This window comes from Phlebotomus argentipes, unplaced genomic scaffold (assembly GCF_947086385.1).
Source record: "Phlebotomus argentipes unplaced genomic scaffold, Phlebotomus argentipes genome assembly scaffold_4, whole genome shotgun sequence".
NCBI classification, from domain to species: Eukaryota; Metazoa; Arthropoda; class Insecta; order Diptera; family Psychodidae; genus Phlebotomus; species Phlebotomus argentipes.
Genome location: NW_026776174.1, coordinates 4,922,858 through 4,947,243, shown reverse-complemented (window position 1 = coordinate 4,947,243; position 24,386 = coordinate 4,922,858). Strand labels below are relative to the sequence as shown.

The 24,386-nt window shown below is 42.1% G+C and overlaps 3 protein-coding genes across 6 annotated transcripts; all 3 read right to left on the bottom strand.

The window, feature by feature from the left end:
* Nucleotides 1–1,849: 1,849 nt before the first annotated feature.
* On the bottom strand, nt 1,850–9,743 carry LOC132258882 (zinc finger protein 768). 4 transcript variants are annotated; one of them, XM_059756413.1, is made up of 8 exons: nt 8,956–9,743; nt 8,716–8,874; nt 5,144–5,502; nt 4,502–4,683; nt 4,321–4,427; nt 3,852–4,223; nt 2,456–2,522; nt 1,850–2,407 (listed from the first exon to the last, which is right to left on the bottom strand). In XM_059756413.1, exons 1-7 carry the CDS (start codon nt 9,136–9,138, stop codon nt 2,517–2,519), a joined length of 1,368 nt encoding a protein of 455 aa, XP_059612396.1. In that variant the 5' UTR covers nt 9,139–9,743; the 3' UTR covers nt 1,850–2,407; nt 2,456–2,516. The 4 variants fall into 4 exon arrangements, with proteins under 4 accessions (XP_059612396.1, XP_059612398.1, XP_059612397.1 ...); XM_059756415.1 differs by having other exon boundaries at nt 1,850–2,393; XM_059756414.1 differs by having other exon boundaries at nt 1,850–2,390.
* A 120-nt stretch (nt 9,744–9,863) lies between these two features.
* Nucleotides 9,864–15,795, bottom strand: LOC132258881 (uncharacterized). The gene is made up of 7 exons (XM_059756412.1): nt 15,607–15,795; nt 15,384–15,477; nt 12,100–13,474; nt 11,316–12,042; nt 10,695–11,197; nt 10,382–10,636; nt 9,864–10,315 (listed from the first exon to the last, which is right to left on the bottom strand). Exons 1-7 carry the CDS (start codon nt 15,647–15,649, stop codon nt 10,262–10,264), a joined length of 3,051 nt encoding a protein of 1,016 aa, XP_059612395.1. The 5' UTR covers nt 15,650–15,795; the 3' UTR covers nt 9,864–10,261.
* Nucleotides 15,796–16,337: 542 nt separating this feature from the next.
* Nucleotides 16,338–24,098, bottom strand: LOC132257982 (cytochrome P450 4c3). The gene is made up of 9 exons (XM_059755067.1): nt 23,879–24,098; nt 19,937–20,052; nt 19,395–19,511; nt 19,158–19,317; nt 18,679–18,748; nt 17,361–17,598; nt 17,166–17,279; nt 17,055–17,079; nt 16,338–16,978 (listed from the first exon to the last, which is right to left on the bottom strand). Exons 1-9 carry the CDS (start codon nt 24,096–24,098, stop codon nt 16,416–16,418), a joined length of 1,623 nt encoding a protein of 540 aa, XP_059611050.1. The 3' UTR covers nt 16,338–16,415.
* Between the last annotated feature and the right edge of the window lie 288 nt (nt 24,099–24,386).

The window sequence follows — 24,386 nt, the reverse complement described above, 5'->3', positions numbered from 1 at the left end:
ACAATTTTTCTTAATTGATCGCAGAATTGATCCTCAAGTGACTGTGAAAAGTCGCTTGTGCGATTTCTTACTAAATATGCACTGTGTGCTGCATGTTTTCAAGTTCCGGATATCGATATTGAGCCTGAGATTGCAAGAACTGGTTCGCTGTGATGGTGGAAAGGAGATTTTATGGCTATATTAAAAGGTGTATTCAAGTTCAATGGAGATTCAAATTGAGTGACACCGAAAAAGCAGCACATTGACATTGCGCGAGCGATGCACAAAAATATCTAATTGCCATGCAATCAATTAGAAATTCAGTGTAATCGATCACAAATTACAATGAGTGAGAGAAATTATCTCTCAAAAGCTCTCTTATCCGGCCATCGTCGTCCAATGTTGATTAGAGTTGCAATTACTTTTTTTCCATCCACTCCTTATCTTTTCACTTTTCTTCTTGAGTAGCGCGCGCGCGCGCGTTGAGAAATATGCCCATATGAACTTGATTTATCATCGTGCGATGATGGCTTCACGAACAACAGTTAATAGGCATGTTTTTGGCACAATGAAAACTTCAAATCGCACTGCGGAGAAAAAGTGTGTAAGATAGAATTTATGTCGAAATAACATTTCTTGGAATTATGTTAATTTCACTTGTTGACATGGCTATTGGAATTTTGTGGTTTGCACTCTTTACTTGATGATATTGGAAAAACTTTCTATACGCGCCGCGGTCAAAACTTACCAAACGCTCCATCATGATGATCTGTATGCGATCTTGCGTGAACGGTATCTCCGTTTTGTTGAGCGCCACGGAAGAAACTAAACTTGTTGCAAATCCTCAGACTGCTTTTATACTGGATCATCTTGATGGTCACAGAGTGGTGAAGAAGCGCGCAGGTGAGAAAGAGAGCGCCAGTGTAGCAGATGATGGGGATTTTGATTAAATTCTCTCTCCTGTGCAATTCAATGGTGATCTGAACTGAAATTTACATTTCATATCTGCCTTTTTTGTAGGCATCAAGATCACTTACAGTTCAGCATAATTTTCAAAGAGCTGCAAAAGGCGAATTTGCAGCTTTTCTGCAACTACGCAATTACTGCAATTGAAACGCCGTGCAGAAATATGCAAATCCGCATCAACATTCTAAATCTTAACTGTAATGAGCTCATCTGGCATAAATGATTAATCAAATTGTCTAATGGCGCTAATGGCTATTTAGTGTGCTTTATCGTATAATTTAAGGGAGAAGGATAAGTAGGAAAAATATGTTTCACACTTAATCTTTGTTGAAAAATTAACATTTCGCGCTGCTTATAACGAGATTCTAAAAGAAATTAATGATAGTATTTTTTATTAGACTTTTTTTTTTTAGTAAGAAATGCAGCTTTTCAATTGTTATAAGTAACTCCTCTCCGTATAATTGATCAATCAATATCCTAAAACTGCCCCTCTTTCCACTATAGTTCAAAAAACAAATCCATAAATACAATTTGTTTTCTTTTTATTGTATTACAATCTAGTGTTTTACATACTCTTTCTATTCGCATCTCTTCTGCGCTATTTTAAGAGACTCCCTTCAATTTAATGCCCCAAATTCAAACCTGAATTTCAATCTGATGTTTTTACTGCTCTGTTCCGTTCATGAGTATAATAAACGTAAATTTTCTAATTCAGATATGTGATATATATTCAGTTATATAGGTTTTTTCTTCTATTTCTCATCTTTTAATTATTTAATATGCAATACAAGTCCCCTCAAATGTTAAATAACCTCACTTTATCATCCCCACTCTGCATTATTTTTTTTTATTATTCATGCATCATCGTAAATTGAAGGTATTAATTTGATTATTTCTTCGTCTATTTATTTTTATACACGACCATAATTCTTCATCATGATTAATATTTGATCATTACACTTGTTATCTTCTTCAGTGAAAATCAACAAATCATATCTACATCGAAATTGCAAAATATCTTTTGCATGTTCATAGAAAAAATCTGAATTCATATACTCGTGAAATCGTGGTTTTCATACAAATGCTTCCATACAAAGTTATATTTGACTGAATTTAATTCATTGGTTGATTTCTTTGCCTTTAGAATTGAGAGTTGAGCTGTCGCCTCCGGGTTATGTACAGGATGAGTCCTGGAAGGATGCTCACTGGGTGCTGAATGCCGAGATCTGTGCCGTGGAGAACGCGCTGCTGGCGTACTGATGATGCTGGAGTGTGGAGTTGGCGAGCATCGCGCACTGACCGAGATGCCATTGACGCTCATTTGGATCGGCCGCGCTGCCGGCTGACGAGTGGAGAAATTGCGGAGCGGCCAGTGATTTACTACTCGCTGGGCAGCCGCTTAAGGCGCCGCTTGAGGCTGGCTGATGAGCGCCGTGAGCTCGACGCTGCTGCGACAGAAGAGCTTGGTTTTGATGAGGTAACAACTTTGTGTCCTTCACAGGAAACATACCTGCTCCCAAACCTGAGCCATTGCTATGCTGCGCCATCACACCGTTTGCCTTTTCCTGATGTCAATACTGCAAGAGAGCAACGAGTTAATATGATTACTTTTGGCCATAAGCCAGAAGAAGTCATGGTTTATGGATTGTGTCAATGAGTTGCAGGAAATTTCCGACGTTAAACACTCTTCGCGATGCTTCTCTCTTCGCCATGCAATGCAAAAATATATTTGTACTTTCTGTGTAACTTTCGGAGACGACCGTATGTACATAATATTATGTTGATCTGCATTCACATGGAACGCGTGGAATAGAAATAAAAATTCAAACTCTCCGCTTCTTGGCAATTTTGTAGACCGTTTCAAATTTACCCAGAATAATTAAGTCATTTTGCAGTGACGTCAAAGTAAAGAAGAAAAAAATTTCAACTTTCATACTTCCTCTCTTTATAATATGAAAAATTCATCATAGACAATTTGTGCTCTATTTTTCAACCATCACGATTGCGTTCGAGAGAGTCACTGAGAAAATACCACACTATTTGTCACAGAAGCGTGCAGGAAGAGAAAACTGCATTTAAGCGCCCATTCGCGGATTTTTCCTATCAGTAGACATAACTCACGTGTCTTTAGCAAATTGAGAAATTAATTCTGACTCGTGAATATTCACATTTTTGGACTCCAATTCATCAATATGTCTGGTGACACAGAAAAGTAATTTATATGATGAGATCATTCGCAATATTTAGACATTTCTGAAAGAGTAACTTTGAAGCAATAGTCTAAAATCTTTCGCATGCTAATGCTAAGATTGTAAAACAATAATAAATTGTGTTAGGGCATTACAAATACATTAATTGCGCGAATCCTCGCAAAATTAGCGCAAGAAGCAGTAAAATATAGTGTTGGTCTTCAAAAAAGTGTGAAAAGTACAAGGTAACATCGGATATTTTCACTGCTTTCTATGCTCAATTACATTTTGGTTTTTATTTAATATGTGCTTTGTGAAACACAAACATAACGCTTAAGAGGCAATTTCAGAAAGAAAATTGTCTTTAAATACTAATAAGGCATTAAGTTGTATTGCCTCATAAAATGTATTTTTGATGCTAAACTTCACGACAAAGAGTTATGAATACCAATAATTGATTTCCAAGTTTAGAATGCGAAAACTATGCCAAACTCTCTGCACTGTATTGCAGAAATGAAATTGCTGGCGCCCAAAAAATGTGAGTTACGGCACGGAAAGCATGCGGATCCGAAATGGCCAATTTGAATAGCTAAATGCTTCTCTGAGCTAATCAAAATGTACAAATAAATCCGTAGGTCGCGGAGTCATTAGCACAGATATGGGTATGTTTTTTTCCTCCGCAGCCGAAATATTAACCACCGTTGGAGCTTTTTGTACCTCTAAGTGACTCTTGGCGTGCAACGACCACTCGTCTCTGGTGGAGAACATGCGGCCGCACAGCTCGCAGGTCCACGACAGCTGCTGCTGGTGGTGGTGCGGCAGCGGGACGCCCGGAATTGGGGCGCTGGTCTGCGGATGCGGCTGCTGTGGCGGCACCATGCTGTGGCCCACGGCCTGAGTGGTCTGCTGCGCCAGGCTCTGGTGATCGATGGCGGACTGTTTGGTGTTCTCGTTGTTCTCCTCCTTCTTCTTCACCGTCAAGTTGTTGTGGCGCTTCCCCAGCGGTGCAATGTTGGTCGGGGTGACATGCTTAAACTTATTCATGTGGATCACAAGCTTATCTCGCCTGGCGAACGCCTTATTGCACACCTAGATTCGCGCGAGGGCGGAAGAGAGAAGAGACGCACAATTAATTCAACTTCAGCGTGCACGCCATCCACATAATTTTCTCAGCTAAAGAATATACTTCACAAATGTAAGGTTTTTCTCCCGTGTGTATACGCATGTGAATTGTTAATTTATCTTTTCTGGCCAATCCCTTTCCGCACACCGAGCACTCGAACGCCTTGTGACCTAACCAGAGAGATTACGTGCAATTAGTGCCATTCATCAATGTCGGATGTGAGAAAGTATTGTATTGATTATACTCGTGTCGCCAGTGCTAGTACTTTTGGATGATGGGTTCGTCTTTCTAATACCACTTGACGCTTGTTGCACTTGCTGCAGAGCCTTCAGGCGGCTCGCGGGGTGCATCGAGCCCCCCTCGACGTACGGCTCCGTGAAGGGTATCAAGTTCGGACGTGGCACATTGGGAGGAATGTCAGGCGTCCTGCGAAGTGAGCATGGAAGGAATTAATAAAAATAAACACATAAAACAAGTCTTCTAAACATACTATCAAGAAGGTGAAAAGAGTAGGAATTTGCCTCATCTCTAGCTAAATTGAATATCTTTTGAGGAATTAGATTGAGGTCTATAATTTTTGGAACAAAATAAACCAAATTCTGCCTTAAACGCATTTATGAATTTCTGCTACTTTCACTATTCATTTGTAATTTTCTTTTCAGTTTCACTCGATTTTTGTTTAATTAACAATATTTTCATTAATGCCAATTGATAGTTTACAACGATTTTACTCGCGAAACACCAATTCTTCCAATTGTGGTAATAATCAACACCATTGCCTATAAATCTACCCCTAACTTCTAACCATTTTACAGGAAAATTTCATTCTGACGAGCAGAATTGAATTAAACACTTAGAGAGCGTGCATTAATTGGAGTGGACGTACCAATTGCCTAGACTCTGCAGAACTCGCACCCCTCCTTCGTAGCCCATTCCCACGTCATCGGGCACTGTGAATGTGCTGTCGGCACCGCCGGAACTCGAGGAGCTAATTTGCGGAACCTTTATTGTGCTGCCGTAGTGATGCGACGACGTCACATTCGACGGCGAGTGTTGCGTTTGTCCGGGCTGCTGCGGCTGCTGGCTGTTGCCCGTGTTGTCGGCGCCATGGCCGGGTCGCGACAGGACTTGCTGCTTGAGCTGCATGGCCGCAGCCTGGGCCATGTGCTGCTGCACCGCCATGTGGGCCTCCAGATAGGCATTCTTCTGCGCCGAGGACATCTTGTCAATGTTCACTTGGCCATCCTGCAAGGAGGGCGGAATTGAGTGGAGCAGCAGCAGTGGCCACATAGCAATGCAACACTCTCGCGGGCGTGTGTGGGCAAAGGGAGTCGCGCAGAGCTCAGTTTCAATTCGAATTTATGTTAAAATCAATAAAACTAATTGAAACAGTCATACACACAGCGGCAAAACGTTCGAGCGGCACAACCCCGAGTCGGCCGGCGGTGTTGGTAGTGGTGGAGGAGATGGTGGGATTTGCTATATAGCATGAGGAGGAGACGAACAATTGCGGTGCGGACCGAATTTCCCTTCTAATATGGATTTCCCTCGCAGAATTCCCCTCACAATCTCTCCACATAAGAGTAACATATATGGGCGCCCTTGTACATATCCAGTGGCAGAAATTTAACGCCGAATCACAAATGTACGACGTTCTGTGGAGAACGCTACACCTCGGCCCCAAACCACCCCTGCTGAACTGGTGGGATGGGGATTTCCCGCACCATACCAGGAAAGTCTCTTCCTTCGCTCTTCCCCGCCCCCTCGGCGTCGCCCAGCGCGCTGTGGAGTGAGATTTTCACTGGCCAGTGCAATATTTGCACGGATTCTGCTGAGGTACTCACAAAAAACATATTGCATAACCGAATTATGCCAGACAGTGCTCGTATTCCGGGTGTATTGATGGTAGAAGATTCGCCTCTATTCCAATCTCAGTGCCTGATGACTAAGCCTGAGCAGCACTTTGCATTTTGCACTGCATCACATTAATTCATTACACACCCTTCATTTGCAGCACTCTCTGAAATTCCGCACCCTTTGCACTTCTATATTGCACAACCCGGAAAGCGGAGGCGCTCGAAAGTCCCCCAGACGCAAAAAATCCGCGTTCACTTGCACTGATGAGCGTCAATATTAAATTGTGTGTACAATTCCACGGCACAAGTGGGAGTCCTTCACCCCGAAGGGAGAACTGTGCAGCAAGAGTCCGTAGGGAGGAAGAATTCCGCGCGCGCGACGTACAAGCGCCTTTCTCCGTTTGAGTGTCGTGCCGCCGTCCGTCAAGCCCGAGTCGAAGAAAATTTCCTGGCTCACCACCAACCGAGCGGCGGCAGGCATTTCCACCCTCAGCCCTCGCTCCAAGCCAGTCCCTTTCCCTTCCCCATGTACGGACATACACATTACACTCGGCACACATACACATACGTCATGTGGATGGTGTGTTCATAAACCGATGTAATTTATAAACGGCCTCACCGCCATCCACTCCCCCTTGGCAATTTCCCTCCCTTTCTGATATGAGCTCAATGCGGCGCGCAGGGCCGCACGAGGGCAACCCGCAAGGAAGGCGTCAATATCTGTCAATTTAGAGATCTTCAAATTGCCTTAGTCTTCATACTCTCCTGTCTAACTATTTTAGATAGACAGTTTTTTTTTGATAGACTTATCGTGTGAGAATCTGGGTCTGTCACCGCAGACTTGTATCTTAACTTATGACTGTACGATCTCGGATTTTAACCGTTCGCGCCAGGGGCGCTAGACAGGGAGGTGCTTTTAATAAATTAAATAAATGAAAAAATCTACGATTTCAACAAGACTCAGATGCAGTACCAAGAAAAGTGCAGAGAAAGTTCTTCTCAGTTTAAGTCATTTATCCGACATTTTTCTTATACTTCCATTCGGCTTCTTTCCCTTCTTTCGCATTGTGCTTGCTGAAAGTGCCTCAAGTGCGATGTCAACTTGTGTTTCCACGAAAATCAATTGGCACCCCGAGCCCGATCCTGTGCTGTGCGCCTCACCATCGCAAGGGAGGCACGGGCCAATGGGGAGCTCCATGTGATACAGTGATGGATTCTTCTTCCGCACACCTTTTCGGGCCGTGATTTTTATTGATATTGGCTCAGCTGCAGAGCGCTCGCTGATCCGCCACTGCGAGTCGACAGATGAGTATTTTCCACACTCGCAGATGCCGATGCTGGGCCTCAGATTGGCAGCGAAAGTGATTATTATGCGCCCACCCCATCGAGGATTTTCCCCGAAGTGCACAGGCGAGGTGCGAAGGAGCCGGTGCGACTGTGTGCAGCCGGAAGTGGCTCGTATTGTCTGCAGTGACCGACAGAGCGGACACTTCCGTGCACGAGGCCAGAAGGAGGCGACGTCGCCGCAAGGCGTGTGTGTGTCCCTTCGAGTGCAGCGCGGCGCTCGTATTTACAGTCGCAAGCAAATATGTATGGCTCGCCCACCCCAGCCCCCTGAACACCCCTCCTCGGCACTGAGCATGAGTCTGGGGTGAAGGATCAATACGACGTCCCTCCGTCGAATTTCGAGAGCCGCGTTCTCGATCCCCCCATTCGGCACTTTACATGGCACACACAAACTCTTACACGCCGAGCGACTTGGGAAGCTCTCTCTCTCTGCGGGCTTTTGGTGTTTGTGACAAGAGGCAAATAAATAGACTTTCCATATAGATTACAAAATGTTGTATAATGTCCTTACAAGGTATGTGAGGGCCATTATATAAAATAAAATTGGAGGAAGGAAAAAAGCCAGCCAAGAGAGTGTTTTATTGATTTAAAGTGTACACACAACGGCGACATTGGCAGTTGGGTGGAAATGAGGAATGAAAAGAAATTTCCACCCCAAGGGTGGCAACTATGAGGCTATACAGTCAGCTGCAGAACGGATGATTGAGTTTCTGAATCAAATTTTCTGCACGTTCCGAAGCGCCTTTCGAATTGAACATTATTTTTTCAGTTTAAAAATATTTTAACAACATTTTGATGAGAAGTCGAAAAAGTAAGAAAAATGTTTGGAATGTTTACTCAGATTTCCGAATTTTTAATGAAATTTTTATTCCTACAAAGATAACAGCTCAAGATTCATGAAAGCCAAAATATAAAAGAACACTTTATCATATTTCAAGTCCATTGAATAAGAGGAAAGAACAAAGACAATTAAAAGGAAAATTGTCAATTTGTATATTCTACACTAGGCAGAAAATTTTATATGCGAATTAAATATTATTCGGATGAAATGAAAAGAATAACTAGTCATTTGTAATAATTGGTGTTTATCATTCTCACTGATGAAATTCTGTTGAGAAAGTTAATACTGCAAATCACTGGTTGCAGAAATGTTTTCCCAGTAGAATTTATATTAAATTGTTTGCTAAATGCATTTTGTCTGAATGCGATTTTCCCACGGAAAATCAGAGAGAAAAGGGCGAGAGTTTGGACTCACCTGAAAGTTGATAGTAGCAGTTACCGCTCTCATAGATTCCGCATAGTTTCGCAGCACCACGTCAGTTTGCACGCAATTCGCGCGCCACTCGAACAGCGTCTCCAGACGATTGACGCAAAGCTCACAGATTTTCTTTGGCAAGAAATCCTCCTTGCTGATCTGCAAAGGTGGGAAAATTAGCTCGACGCGTTTTGCAATGCGGTTTTTCCATTGTGAACTGAGACGACAGAAAAACCTCACCACCACTGGCAAAAGAGAGCGTATTTTGAAGATGATCTGCCGCTGCTCGGCCTCTTTGTCGAACAGGTGCAGCTTTGGGCCATTCTTCAGCGAACAGAAGCGACAGAGATCAGTGAAAGCGGTGAAATTCAATTCGTCAGATTGATTTTGCTGCCCCGACTGATTTAGCATTGCCTCAGACATTTTCCGTCATTGATTGCATTTTTACAGGAAAATCCGCTCACATCTCTTTTACTTTTTTTTTTTACTGAATTCTACTTCATTTTGGCCCTGTTTTCCCTTCACGTATGCAACAGTATTCCATCGCAGTTCGCACAACCACACGGAAAACTGTGTGCACTGTGTTGCTGTCTGAGGGCAGGTAGCCGGGAAAATCGATAATGCATATAACAAACAAATGAGAGAAAAACGACACAATTTTCCGATGCTTCACTCTCTGAATTCATTCATGACAATCTAATTAAATTATGCCGGCAAAATTGTGCCACTGAGCAACACAGCAAATTCCCATTCAATATCAAATGCCAAGTTAATTGTAGAGTTGGAAAATGCAGAGCAAAAAAAGCGACAGAGCCAAAGGAAAATGCCTCACAAAGTCACAATCTTCAGTCTCTCCACTCGCAGGCTGCTTTAAATTCGATGCTAATCACTTAATCAAATCACGTCCCTTTTATTGCGTCTACCTCATAATGCAATTCAATGTAATTTCTTCACTATTACACATATACTCGGGATTTTCCCACAGTTTTCACTCTCCTGCACAAATGACAGATTGCCACAGTCACCGGATGCGCATGCCTGGCCTCTTGCACGCACACAATCGTCCGGATATTACAGCCCGCAATTCATCTTCCTCAGCAGCATTTCGGGCTTCTCTCGCGCTCGAGTGGAAGTAACAGAGCAATGGGAAAAATCCAAATAGTTTTATTTCAATCTCTCGATTTGTTCCTTCACACTCATCATGAATTTACAGCGTCACAGTCATCGATATTTAGAGCGATAAAAATACAGCTGAATCTTCTTCTTTCAGGCAAATAGTATAAACATCTCCTCTTCCACGCAAACTTCTTCTCCTCTTCTCTCAAACTCTAATGTACACAAAAATTCTTATTACACTTCCTCAGAAATCGTAAAACCTCTTACTACCATTATTAGGGACTGTGCTAAAGTATTTATATTTATTTGATCTTTTTTTTGGTAAGAATTATTAGGTTTCTTCGTCAATCTCTTATATCAAACACTATGAAGATTTTAAGAAGGGGGTAAACAATGCTTTGAATATGCTGAACTATCCTTCACCTCTGTTTTACGCACCCGCTTTGCCGTCCTTCCAGTACTTCTCGGCACAATGAGCCATCATCTGAAGGTAGAAGAGCGAGAGAAATTAGCCAATTAAGTCAAGACACAAGTCAATTCAAGTTCTTACGTTGCACTTCTTGGCGTTCTCCTCGTTGGCACACCAGTGGGACGGGCCCCAAGTGCACTCATTCGCGCCCACGAGACGATCTTTGTGCTTCACCTCAGCCGTCCTGGGCGTCACTTCACCGTCTATCAGCTGAATGTACCCTGGATGCTCTCCGGCGAAGCACATGGCAATCTTCTCGCACACCTTCTCAGGATCGCTCTTCGCCACGATCAAGTTGATCATGCTCTGCCCATAAATCTCCACCATTTCCTTGCACTGCAACCAAACAAATAATTCATAATCATCTCACTACAAACAAAGCACAGCAACTCACTTTTGCATAGTACTTCGACGGCATGACGCCGCAGATCTTGAGGCCAAGCTTCTCGACATCCTTCTCAATTTGCGGATCGCGCAGCAATTTGTCCAATTCGATTACGGCGCTTTGGCAAATGGCACACTCAATCACCTCCTTCTTGCTCTCGATAAACTGCGGCGGCACCTCGACTTCGACTTCGAATCCCGGACAGAGGCCGAGTTTCTTACACACTTCACTTGGGGGCGCCGTTGCCAAAATCGAGAGGATTATTTCTGTGTAGCGCTCGATAAATTGATTGCAAGGTTGCGCCAATTTCGCCGGCAATTTCCTGCACACATTTTCAATGGCCTCTTTCACTTCTTCCTCAGTTTTGTTGTTCATCAAGTCCTTCTCCAGTTGCTGGATGATAAACTGACAGAGAGTGCACTGATTGTCGCGTTGACTTGGAGCCTCGATGATCTTCTCGGGATTTGCAGGCTTTGCGATCACCGTGATAGAGAGAGCTTCATCGATTTCCACTGAAAAATGTGCTTTGTAAGTTTTCGTAACACTTTTGATCGATCTAAGCAACTTATAATTATTGTTTCAAGTAATGCAACCAAATTTCTTTCCTTATTCTTCTACTTGGATACTCACAATCTGGTTCGCTGACATCCAGTTCATCGTTGAACGGCAAGCAGTAGCCCAGAATGCGGCAAATCTCTTTCGGCGCCAAATCTTTCATGATCATATCCGCAATCTGATCGCCGTGCTTCTCAACATAATCCAGACACTTCTCACGGTACTTCTTCACCTTGTCGCATGCGTGCTCGAGAGCATGCTTAATCTGCTCCTTCGACTTCTTGTTCACCACCTTCTTCTCCACTTCGTTGATAACTCGCTCGCACAGAAGGCACTCGGGTGTGGTTTCGTAACGTCGAGGCGTGAAATCATTCGTGACGAACTGTCCATTGACGGTGTCATCGGGAATTTCATTCGTGAATATGTCATTGTTCTCCTTCCTTATCTTCGGCGTATTGTCTTGGCACAATCTCAGATTTACGCAGATCTCCTCAGGTGAGAAGTCATTGATGAGCATATCCACAAGCTCTGAAGAGTACGTCTCCACAAAGTCGTTGCACTCGCCCATGAGCTTGCGCGGCAAATGTGTGCAGAGATTGTTAAGGCACTTGATGATGTTGGCTTTGGATTTGTCACTCTGGATAGTTTCCTGCACGTCCTTCACGGCCAACAGACAGAGCGGGCACATTGGCTTATCAGCGCCAGTATTGGAGATATCCACAGTGATCTCCAGATTGTCCGGCGCGAAGATCTCTACATCAGATTCACGACGACTGGGACAGAAGTGAAGGCGTGGGCAAACCTACAAAGAAAGTGTTTTCACTTCTATTCCTTATATTGTGTCGTGACAAATACTCACAATGCTCGGGTCACAGTCCTGCACCAAAATAGCCACAATTGCGTCTCCATACACGTCAATGAAATTCTGACACTCAGCTCCAAATGTGGAGGGAATTCTGTCGCACACCTTCTTCACTTCCGACTTGATTTTGTCCTCATTGTCCGGAGAAGCGAGGGCATCTTGGAGGAAGTGCATCACATATTCGCACAGCAGGCAGTATTTCCCATTGTCGATGAGGTAGAAAGGATTCTGCGGACCCATAATACGATCGATAGGCAGTTGCATGTTCATGATCTCCTCATTTGTGTATTGCTTCTCGCCCTCACCGAGCAATCTCTTAGGCGGTTTCGGCGTAATCTTCTTGAGAGTCACTTGAATCTCCTGGGCTTGCAGAGCGGGCAGAAGTGGCATGATCTGGGCATGTTCGCTAATTCCAGCAACACCTTTCGGACAAATGCCAATGAGGAAGCAAGCACCCTTCTCGTCCAGTTCATTCACCAGCGAACTGTAGATTTTGTCGTAGTACTGATCCACAATGCTCAGGCATTCGGGCTTGAAGCTTCCCGTTTGCTTGCAGAATCCCTCCAGAACCATCTTGAACTCCGACTCGGTCGTGTTGGCGATCAGCACGTCCCTGAGATGCCGGACCAGCTGCTCGCAGAGCTCACAGGGAATGTCATCCTTCACTGGCATCACACCCACATTGCCCATCGGCCGAATCTCAACAATCTCCGAATGCACGTGGAATTTGTGAGCGCAAACGCCACTGATGTGGCAAATGCTCTTCTCATTGAAGTTCTCCACCATGTGATCGTAGATCTCATTGAAGTACGTCAGCACAATGCTCGAGCAGGCGTCCGAGAAGGACGACATCTTTCCACAGTAGAGCAGCATATTCTCCAGAACTGTGTCGCGGTCGGCATTGGCGAATTTGCGTGCAATTTCACCTGCTATCTTGTTGCAACGATCGCACGTGAAGTCATCCACATCTTCGGTCTCAACGCGCGGCACGAGCTCTTCCACCTCTGACGATGACGACGACGATTGTTCCATCTCCAACAGCTTGTCGACGTTCGCGTTGTTGCACAAGCCCGCCACTGAGCACACCATCTGCGGATTCATCTGCGACGCCAGGGCCTCGATCAGCTCGGGCACGAAGTCATCTGCCATCTTGATGCACTCCTTGCGCACCAGCTTGATGGGGATCAGCTTGCACGAGCCCTCGAACACGTCGCGCAAATCCGACTGCGTCTGATTGCTCTCCAGCTGATCGCGCGCCTGCTGCACCATGTCCAGGCAGATCTTGCAGATGGAATCGTGATCCTCAGGCACATTCTGCTTCTCCCACACCGTCTGAATGCAGTGAGTCACGGCGTTGCATGTCTTGGCGGATCTGCAATTGAGAAAATGCATTTCGCATGCCGCAATTTATATTCAGTGTCATTAACAAATAAATCATCACGAAAAAATGTGCCTCGCAGTGGAAAAGCTTGTCTACTTCAGCCTAACAATAACAGAACGCCACTTGGATGACAATTTGTCTATTTCTTATCTGTTCTCACTCATAAAACGGCATGTAATTGTGATTTGGCACAGCTTTGAGATGTAATTATTAGTTTTTGTCTTACGATTTACTGGTGCTTGCATAGAAATAGTCTATGAATTATTCATATTTCGCATTGCTTCTCACAAATATTTCTCCGCAAATATTCATGAGATATGAAAAAGAACGCTCCTTGTCTTGGATATAAGGTTGGGTTTCAATTGCCCTAATATTTATATTTCTTTTGTGATTAATTTATGCGGGTAATTAAACGGAATTAGTTCTAATAAAAGTAATTTTAACAATAAAAGCAGTGTTATATATAATATGATTTCAAGTCAAGATTTACTCGTGCGTGAATAGAATCTCCCCAGCCTGCTGGTTCAACTATTAAGAATCTACATCGCATAGAAACAGATCTTTTGACGACAATTACTTGGTATTCCGAAAAACTGAAGTTTCTTATTTACGAGCACTTTAGCATTTACGAACATTTCTTTATTTGTTTGGAAGCAAAGCCTTCATTTGGTGAATCTTATTCTTACATTTCCAGAAAATAATACATAAGTCCTGTTCCACATTTTTTTTTTCTCGGGAATGTTTGTTTTCCATAGATTTGTTTTCTTTTATTTTCTCAATGCTCTTCACTCATTAACTTCGTGCTTAAAATAATTGCAGAATTTGTATTGTCGCTTTTCTTCTTTTTACTCAAAATGGAATTTCTTGTGATATCCTAGGCTGATGTTTCAGATATCAAAAAGATCTCATATTCGACTTCAACACCTTGATTTCAGAATATTAACTTCATTTGTGCCTTGCGAAGCATCTTGAAAGCAGTTTGAATAAATATTTCCCGACTTGTTTGCGTTCTCTGGCCAAGATTCTGCAATCGCGGGTTATCTATTGAGAATATCGGGGTGAGAATCTGTTCCGTCACTTTCAATGGAATTCGACGCGATGGCGAAAACACGCCAAATTGAGAAAAGGTCTCTGAGCGAATCGCCGAAGGAGAAGAAAAAACTCTCCGGCAAAGCGAATGACCCTGTATTGGGAGAAGTATTGAAATAAACACCATTGCATAACCGTCAAACACTTATTGATTTCTTTTCCTTCAACGGCACACAATGAGAAATAATTTGGTCGGTAGACAAGACCGCAGAGGAAATGGGCGCTCGTCCGTGGCGAAAAGGCAGCAATTTTGAGTGTCTTCATGAGGGCTTTTCTCAGCCTAATGATCGTGTGAGGGTGTTGAGTGTCAGAGATGAATTGTCAATAAGCAGAGATTAGAAGGAAGTGGAATAAGCATCGTCATGAGTTCTTTGTCTCCTGTTCTTTGGCTCTTTAGCTGCATTTATGCAGCATGGACAATTCGATAAATTGACCGAACAATTGCTGAGATGGCTGAGATATTATGCATCAGGGAAAGAGTGTGACTCATTGGACGCAACGGACGCAATCTCAGTCCAATGGCGAGTCAACAGAGGAGAATTCCACTGAGGAAATGCTCGCTCAATGAAACCCCACAAGATAATTGTGGGATTGAGTGAAATGTGAGCGATTTTCTGCAAATTGTTGCCGAAATGAGGACAAAGGGAGACTTGTTCTTGAAATATCTTCCCAGAGAGAGAGAAAGAGAGTGATCATTGGCTGACCCGCGCCGATAACGAGTGTCATTCGGATGATTCATGACGCGAAAAAATGATCGTCTTATCGCAAATGGCTAATTTATGGAGCGCAGCACAATGCGAAGGAGCCTTACGCGATGTTTCTGCACCAAAACTGGGGTCCTGTCGAGCATCTGCGGTCCAAGCCTTTCTCCCTGGTCTCGATGATGGGCGAGGCGAGCGCAGCACCTGCGAACACAGTGGAAATTCCAGTGAAAAACTCCCCGAAAGCGTTGTCAAAACACACAAAGAGAAAGGAGTTTTGTGGGGGGCATGAAAAAAACATAAGACGCAAAATGGCATTGAGGCGCTTCTCACCGATAATTAGGAAGCCACAAAGGGCAACACTCAGCAAATTCATGGCGTTCGAGACTTTGCAGTCCTGCGCAAGTATTTTCACTACTTTCTTCTCGTAAAATAAAGTGAGAAACACTGGACAATAGAAATTAATTCCAACAACTTCAGTTCCTGATCACTGACTGACAGTCATCGCCGAGATGACACACTGTTTGCAGCCCATCGAAGGCGAAGAGACTTCGCAAAGCGCTCGCCACAACGCTCTCACGTACAATTACGGGTTGGTGCATAATAATTCAAAGACAGATGAGTACATTTTTCCGCTATGGACATATCTCTGCTTATAATATTTATGACAATACGTGCTGTTTTGTGCTTAGAAAATCTCACTTTATGAATTATAAAGAAAAAAATTAGAAATTTTCCATGAGATATTGTAAATGGAATGGTTATAGAATGCATCTTCGCATGAAAGTCAGCGAGTTCGAACAATAAAAACCCAATATGGCGGTGTGGCTATTCACCGAAAGCCATTTAAATGTTTGGACAATCATGTGAAACCTGGTAAATGTGCTGCGAAAGGCCTATAGGAATACCATGCAAATGCATAATGCCCACATTTGAACACAGAGCCAATAACGAATTCAAATTCCACTCATTTTCAATTTCGTTAGGTAAAATGATTATTAAAGTATAAATTTATTTACATTGCGTATAGTTGTTACTCTGAGTTACAATTAATTTGAGGTCTTTGTCATTGGACATTATTTATTAAATAAATATCATCTATGGTCTAAATAAGGATCAAATGCCGTCAAGCTGACCAGAAGCTAAGGGCGCGGCGTGATTCTCACGCGAAGTCCGTCCTTGGGTCGCAGGATCAGCTCGCCCATGAGCGTGAGGTCCTCCCGTCGGTCGACGGCCTCGATCTTGTATTTCCTCAGCACGGCGGAAATCACAGATTTCTCCTCCAGAATGGCGAACTTCTGGCCGATGCAGTTCCTCGGCCCGGCGCTGAACGGGATGTACGCATAAGGATGGCGTCCGATGCAGTTCTGCGGCAGGAAGCGGTCGGGATTGAACTGCTCGGGTTTGTAGTAGATCTCGGGGTTCCTGTGCAGCATGTACGTGACGATCATAGCGGTGGTGCCGGCCGGAATGGTGTACGAGTCGATTTTGACGTCCTCCTTGATCTGGCGCGCGATCAGGGGCACACTGGGGTAGAGTCTGAGCGCCTCCTTGATGCAGCACTCCAGGTATTTCATGTCGAGAAGCTCCTTCATCGTTGGCGCACGCTCGCGATCGCCTCCCATGACCAGGTCGATTTCCTCAATGACCCGCTCTTGAATTTCCGGGTCAGAGCCGATGAGGAACAGAGTCCAGCTGATTGCAGCTGTAAAGAATTCCATCAATTAACTTCACGCGCTAGGCATTGATCGCACATCATCCGCGGATTGCGGAATAATTACCTGATGTGGTGTCATGTCCTTCAAACTATGAGAAGAAGAGCCGGAAAAAAGAAGACCATCATGATTATTTGAGAATACGTGAAAATGCCAGCGAATTCAATTGAATCTCACCATGAATGTGTCGACCTCCTCGCGAATATCGTCGTTTGAGAGAACCTTTCCGTCTTGCGATGCCTCGATCAGGAGGTCCAGGAAGGCGAGTCTCTTCTTCTTGCCCACGACATCCTCGTCAGAATCCTGCTGCATGCTCGCCGCCGTGATGAACTGCATTCTCTCCTCCTCGGAGTCCGAAGTGTCGCGCTCCACGATGCTCAAGCCGTCCATGATGTTGTTGTTGTTGTTGTTATTGTTGTTGGCCAGCTTCTGGAGCTTCCTGAGCTCGTTCTTCTTGATCATCTCCTTCCGCTCCCGGATGACGCGGTATGAGAAATCGTGCAGGACTTTGAGGCATCGCTGGTGGTCGGCAAAGTGCTTCGTGTGCCTGAATATGATGTCAGGCTGCAGCCATATCTTCGCCTGACGATTCAAGACAATGGAACCAATTCTGATGGGAGAGAAATGATTGACATATCACTACATATCATACAATACAGGGCGTTCAGGGGGAGGCAGAATGTGTGGATGGTCGCGAGAGTGAAATGGATATGCTGACAAGGTTTTCCCGCCTCATGAGCAGTAATTCATTGGAAATCACAGCTATAGTAATTGTGTGAAATGTAATTTTATGAATATCCTTCAGTTCTTCAACCTTTCAAAATTTTGCAAATTCAAGACAATTTACTGAACTGGCCTTAAAACTATAATCAATCAGTAAATAAAGGATTTCATTAGATTTTTTAGTGTTTTTGGATAATATGAGCTTTTAAAATAATATTTAAATTGGCGGAGCATTGAAGTGGGCGTGATTTAAAAACAGTTTAATTTTTCCTCCAATATTTCTTCTTGCACGCGAGAGTGACACTTGCTGTCGGTTAACTTGAGAATCTCATCTTCCACAAGTCAATTCAGCACACTTATGATGGTATCCACGGAAAATAATGTGACGTGGATGGGTGGGTTAATTTTCCACAGCAATGGATTTGTGATATAAACCGTCATACGACTGACATCCACTTTCCTGTGACTCCTTGCCCTGTGCGAGAGGAACGCCCTGCGAGGGTTTGATTGAGTGATTGGGAACTCAGGGGCCTAATGTTCCGGTAAATTGTCTTGCTGTACAAGAAGGTCACTGAACGACAACCTCAAGTCTCACAGCCGAAAAACTTTTAATGGGAAAATGCCATAATTTTTCGCCAAAAATTACTCAACATCTCAATTGCCGGTCAAGCTGAAAAAGTTGTTGGGCGGCGAAATGTGTGCCAAGAGGGTACTGGACGCAAGAAATTGAAGATGTTCTCACCGAGAGTGAGTTTTCTCACTAATAATGTGTCGGATTATTCAATCAGAAGCTCAATTATGCTTGATTTGTTATTGAGAAAACAATTAGGTGAAGAGTATGTGTGTGTAGAAATGTAGAGGCTCTAATCTGGGCGGGTGTAAAAAAGAAAGGTCAAAGCATGATCGCATGAGCAATGTCTTGATATTCATGCGCATCGGCAGTAGAAAGTTCTCTTCATATACTTACTCGTACACCGCCTTCACATATTCTGAGTCACTGTTGCTCTGAGCATTGACTTGTCTGCCCATCGCCGTTTCTAGAACCGGAAAAAATTAGTCAATTCATGCTGCAAGAAAAAGATGCGTATTGTGTTTTTCTCAAACATTCCGCTATCATAAGGTCAATTCTCACAATACTTCGCTACCTCCATTTCCGAATGACCTAAACATGAATTTTTTTCTGTCACATCTTTTGAGAAGAATTATCATTTTTTAATAAATTTCTTACAACAACATCTCAATGCTTTTATTCAAATCATTTAAATTCACCGAAGACCGTGCTTTTTTCCACGCATGGTGTATTTTTCTCTCTGCATCAAGAGTTATTGACCTTCCTTCACATGTATTTAATATCAATTATAGCTGTTAATCATTTTTACGTTTATCCATAATAAATTCATGCCATCAGACACACCAAAATGAAGGTGTCATGATTTAAAAACTCACCACAAACAATATCCAGAGTACACAGTGTCACGTACGGGAAGATATTAAAAGACTCTTTCTCAACTTCGACAGCCAATTTCGATGCTAAAATGGAGCTTTGCTCCGAGAAAACATCGATAAAGTCTTCAAGAATTTTGAAGTGAAAAGCCGGCGTCAGAATCTGCATGAAGAGAGAGACACTGGGAATATTTCTACGCAGATGACGAGCAAAATTGCTAATTCTGCCATGAAATTTACCTTTCGCCGAGAATGCCACTTAACACCGGAACTCGTCAGAAGTCCAGTTCCCAGCCAAGGATGAAGATAGTTGTAGTCTGAGCTTTTGTCGATGTGCTTCGGGCTTCCCAGGATTGGCTGAAGGAGAGAGTATTTTCAATGATTTGTCTATTGAGTTAGGGAAGGAAAGGGCAATTTCGAAACGTTCATTAATATATTTCTCATCATCGTTCGTATCCATATATATGCTAATTGCTTATTGTGCAATAAAGTCCTAATTACCAACTTCTATACATGAAGTGTTAATTCATCAAGCCAAAATAAGCATTAAACAAGATGTTAAGTCATTTAGCATTTTACCTCAAATAAACATGCGGGTTTGGCATTCATATCTTCTGAATTTTGACTAGGAAACTTCCCAGTTAGATTTTCAGAAGATTAATATTTTTACTGTCATTGATCTATCACTGGAATTTCCTGACACTCAAAGATGTTTTTTTTTCTAATGTGTAAGAAGTATCCGAAATTCCCCATTCTTCCCTTTATTGCGTAACGTGACTTACCTCGACTACTGACGGTTTTGAGATAAAGACATATGGTTGAGTGCCAATCCACGCCCTGCAGAAGCCCTGTCGTCGTCCCCACAACGTTCGCATGCCCAAAATCCTCGTGAACAGTTCTGCAAGACGAGCACGAAACTTCCTTGAGACTCGTTAATTGAGTGGTCTACATTTCTCAATGTCTCACTCAAAGATTGGTGTCAAAATTAATTATAATTAAAAGATTTCGAAATTCTTAACCTCAAGTTTAGCATTTAAACTACACAGTGAGTTTTTTTTTTGGAGGAAGTGCATTTTGAGACATGTGACACAAAGTGGGAAAAGCCTTTGCCATTGTCCTCATTCCTGAACGGAAAATGTGACCGCTCACCATAAATTCATCACTCATAATCAATCACAATAATGAAATTATTTTGATTGTAAATGTCTCATTCGTTTCTCAGTTCGACCGTATAATTTGTTAGTGGACTTAATGCTCACATCACAGAACAAAAGATAAGGCGCGTTTCTTTCATCACCGTGCGCAAAATGCTTCTTATACATAAATATTAATACGGATGCTAAGCTCGAATATATAACGTCAGAAGCTTAAAATATAATTTCGAAAACTGGACAGTGGTTCTCATTGTGCGTTTTATCGTATATCTGCTAATTCAATTATTTATTCCAAAATATTTCAATTAGACAAAGTATCGTATATCATTAGGAAATTCCGTATATTAACTTAATATTGAGAAGAAGGCCATTCATTTGCAGCACAAGTCTTTGCGTTTTGTTTTAATACACTTTTGACAATGCATCTGAAGAAAAATGCTAATTATTTACTAACTAATTGAATTAGAGTCAATTTTTTTCTATTACTCTTTATACCAAATAATAAATATTAATTCGAAAATTTTGAAGGTTTCACCTAACTCCGAGTCACGATCAAACTGATATTCAATGCCGAGAGTCTTAATGAATAATGCATCGACCAAGAGAGGCACCTTCCATCCGATGCAGACCAACGTTCAATGCTACTTCGGCGTGAAAGCATTATTTCACGTGGTTCCCATGAAATGTATCAAATTTTGAGTTAGGAATATCTGTGATAAATCAAAAAATTGCACCACCTTTCGAGTGACTCTAGCATAGATATTTAAGACGGGAAAATATTACTCGGCACGCGAGATGAAAAAGTGTGCTATTGGCGAAATGTGAGAGCATGATATATTTAGATTAGATAAGAGACGTGCCCATTTTTTCCCTTTTCCCCGATAAAACTCGCGCTCAGATGAGAAGAAACAATAAATAAAATCCTATCAGACATCTTCTGTACAGAAAACGTGACTCAATCAAATTGATATCGAACGCTCACATTAACAAACTGGAGTGGATTATTTCTGGCAAAAATAGGTGTTTATTGGAACATCGTATAACTGTCAAAACCGCAATATAAACATTTTCGATAATTAATCGAATTTGTGACATCAAAGAGTCCGCCCCAGAGGCGATGGGGGCAACTGATGGGCGGGATGGTGCCATTTGAAGGAAAAACTCGCGGCTGGATGGGTAAAGTACAACAATAAAAGGCGAAAAAATGCGATGATCTACAAATTACATTTGGCCGTTTTCTCCAGTGATTAATCATGTCGCAGATATCATCGTAAGAACGATTTATTTATTGCCTCCCATATCGATCAATTCCCTAATATTGCATATATTCGACGGAACATATTAAAAGAACCTTTTGATCGCTGGCCCGTTGATGACGTGATGTTGGAAAGAGAGGCCACAGACATGATGGCAAATATTTATAGTGCCGGTCTTCTTTATATCGCCACTTTTGCTCCCGACTTGTCATCACAGAAGCCGCACTCGAAGCGTATCAATTCCCCGAAAGACACCAAGTCTATCCCTTCGAAGGCCTCACAAATTGATGCAGATCATCGTGAAAATTGTCACGCCACGCGCAGATTTTTCCATTAAGGATGTACGGAAAAATATATGCAAATAAATAACGATATTATTGTTAGTTTGGCCTCTCTTAGCGCGCCGTGTTATTTACCTCACACAGTGTGAACTTGATTTTGAAATAAAATGAGATTTTTGGAAAATATAGACGACACAATTAGGCATAATATGTCGATATATTATGCATTCGATTTCAATTCTGCCGCGCACAAATCAACACACATTTTAGCGAGCATTGAAACCACGTGTAGTTTTGTTGTCGCCAAGATGATGCGGAGTTGTAGTATATATATTATATATATAACACAAATACTTAAATATACTGTAAAAGGTATCGATTATCCAGTAGACAAAAAAATCAAAGGCAAGTGAGATTTTTTTTTAAATAATAGAAATATTTGCTTAACATTTGTCTTTTGAATTGTTCGCTTTCTTGAGTATTTTAAGCAATCATTAGACTAAAATTATATAAAACAACTTTTCGAAAAGATAAATTTTTGAAGAATTTCAATAACCGATAACTTTATCCAAAGGCTCCAGAAAAGCGACTTATTTGGAAATGCTTTTTGAAGAAGAAGATCCGGGATTCCAATATAATACTTGATTAATATACTCGACGGCCGATTTATCTTAATTGTGAAAAAAAGTCTCGCTAGGATACAATGGCTATGAATCTTTATTTTCTGACCAAAAAAAGAGTTAAGTGCGCTGGGATATAAGCTAAAACTTAAGGCAAAACGACTAGTCAGACTTACAGAACCGAACAAGAGCTATTAAGAATCTTATCTTTAATATTTAAAAAATGCTAAAATGTTGTTCTTCCATTTTGGACACATCCAAAAGTCTTAGTATCAAATAAGCACAAATTCTTTTTAAGTACGTACATATATCACACCCACTTCTTTCGCAATGGTCATTTATTAAATCAGCTAAAAAAACCTGAAATTCTTAGACAATTTGAAAATCTCCCACATTTACTGGAGGTCTTTCACTTCTGTAAAAATTCCTTAAAGGCGTCAATATATCTTTCTAGCGTGGTTAAGATTTTGGCTTTGGCAGCAAACATCGCAACACGCTCGTTACAGATGAACTCCCTTACATTATACATTACTATTACATTTCATTGCTGTCCGATGGCACAACCCAATAACTTCAGCAAAAGTTATCAGAGTCATTCATAGGAACAATGCACGTGATATAATTTATAATTCCACCAAAAATCATTAATCTTTCTTTTTCCTTTACCATGCTTTATAAGCCTGTTTGGCAGTCATTTTTCTTACCCTACCCAGATTTTGGTGAAATCGTGTGTTTGCTTTATCACATTAAAAGTATAAAAAGAAGTGTCTCGTGTTCGTGACAGACAAATTTATAATTTGACTCATCTTTTAGTTTTTTCAAGTTCACCATAAATTCAATTTTGCAACACCATTTGTCAGTCTACTGGAAGGTATTTCCGATGCTCGGGAAATGATAAAATTGTGCGCGCTCAACTGAAAATAAATACCCCGAGGGGAAGTGGACGTATTGTATACATAGGTCATCCACTTTGCCACAATTTCGACCTATTTTATAACATGTGCCAAGGTTGTCTTTTCACCCAGAAATCTCGTAGGCAAATTAGGAAATTTCTCTCAAACTTCGAAATGCACGTGCGCGACAGCAAAAAGCAACAGACAATTTTCTCAATTTCTATGATTAGGATAATAGGTTGATGCAATATACCAATGGCGAGTGTTGGATTGGAGCACATTTTCGTGCCTCTGTGCGCGATGTACATGAAAAAAAATATTTAATTTATTTGTTAGAGGTCCGCGGACAATAGAAAACGAAAGTGTACCAATCTCGCGAAGTGGGCCATTCATTCACTGGAAGATTCAGAGAATGCACAATTGTCTGGCGCTCTTTTACAGAAGATGATAGGGAAAAAATGCTAAGATTGCGTCGTACGATATCTCATGCGCAGTATGCAAATAGTGTGAAAGAAGTTACCGTCATGATCAACATTAATCTCGATGGTGTTGCCCAAAATCGGCAGGCCCGGTGGTCCTGGTATCTTGTCGATCAGCTTCACTAGACGCGCTCTGCGCTTGTTGTACATGAGGATGAGCGTCACGAGGAGGACGTAGATGAGGAGCGTGATTGGCGACAAGTACGAGAGGTACTGATACATTCTCGTCAGTATAACACTCTTGCCCAGTATTGAATACATCGCGATGTGATTGCAAAAAAGTCAACGGAGAGAAAGACTTTGAACTAGAATTGTATTTATAGACCACTTATGCTAAATCCATGTGATTATTGAGGGAATTAATATCGGAACTTGTTCAATTTCACTGTCACTGCATTTTGATGAAAATTCCAATATGCTGAAAAACACTCAATTCGTCAAATGTTTCACTCAAACACACTCTCACTGATAAGCCCAATATTCGCCAACACTTTTCCAATATATGAAATATCAATTGCGAGAGGACAGAACAATTAATAATTGGAATAT

Coding starts and splice junctions, on each gene's coding strand:
- LOC132257982 (XM_059755067.1), bottom strand. CDS start 24,098: ATGTATTCAATACTGGGCAAGAGTGTTATACTGACGAGAATGTATCAG. Junction 20,053..23,878: donor GATTAATGTTGATCATGACG/GTAACTTCTTTC, acceptor CTCGTCTTGCAG/AACTGTTCACGAGGATTTTG. Junction 19,318..19,394: donor AGTGGCATTCTCGGCGAAAG/GTAAATTTCATG, acceptor CTCTTCATGCAG/ATTCTGACGCCGGCTTTTCA.
- LOC132258881 (XM_059756412.1), bottom strand. CDS start 15,649: ATGAATTTGCTGAGTGTTGCCCTTTGTGGCTTCCTAATTATCG. Junction 15,478..15,606: donor TTGTGGCTTCCTAATTATCG/GTGAGAAGCGCC, acceptor CTGTGTTCGCAG/GTGCTGCGCTCGCCTCGCCC. Junction 11,198..11,315: donor GGATGTCAGCGAACCAGATT/GTGAGTATCCAA, acceptor CACATTTTTCAG/TGGAAATCGATGAAGCTCTC.
- LOC132258882 (XM_059756413.1), bottom strand. CDS start 9,138: ATGTCTGAGGCAATGCTAAATCAGTCGGGGCAGCAAAATCAATCTGAC. Junction 8,875..8,955: donor GCTCTCTTTTGCCAGTGGTG/GTGAGGTTTTTC, acceptor CCACCTTTGCAG/ATCAGCAAGGAGGATTTCTT. Junction 4,684..5,143: donor CTGCAGAGTCTAGGCAATTG/GTACGTCCACTC, acceptor CTCACTTCGCAG/GACGCCTGACATTCCTCCCA.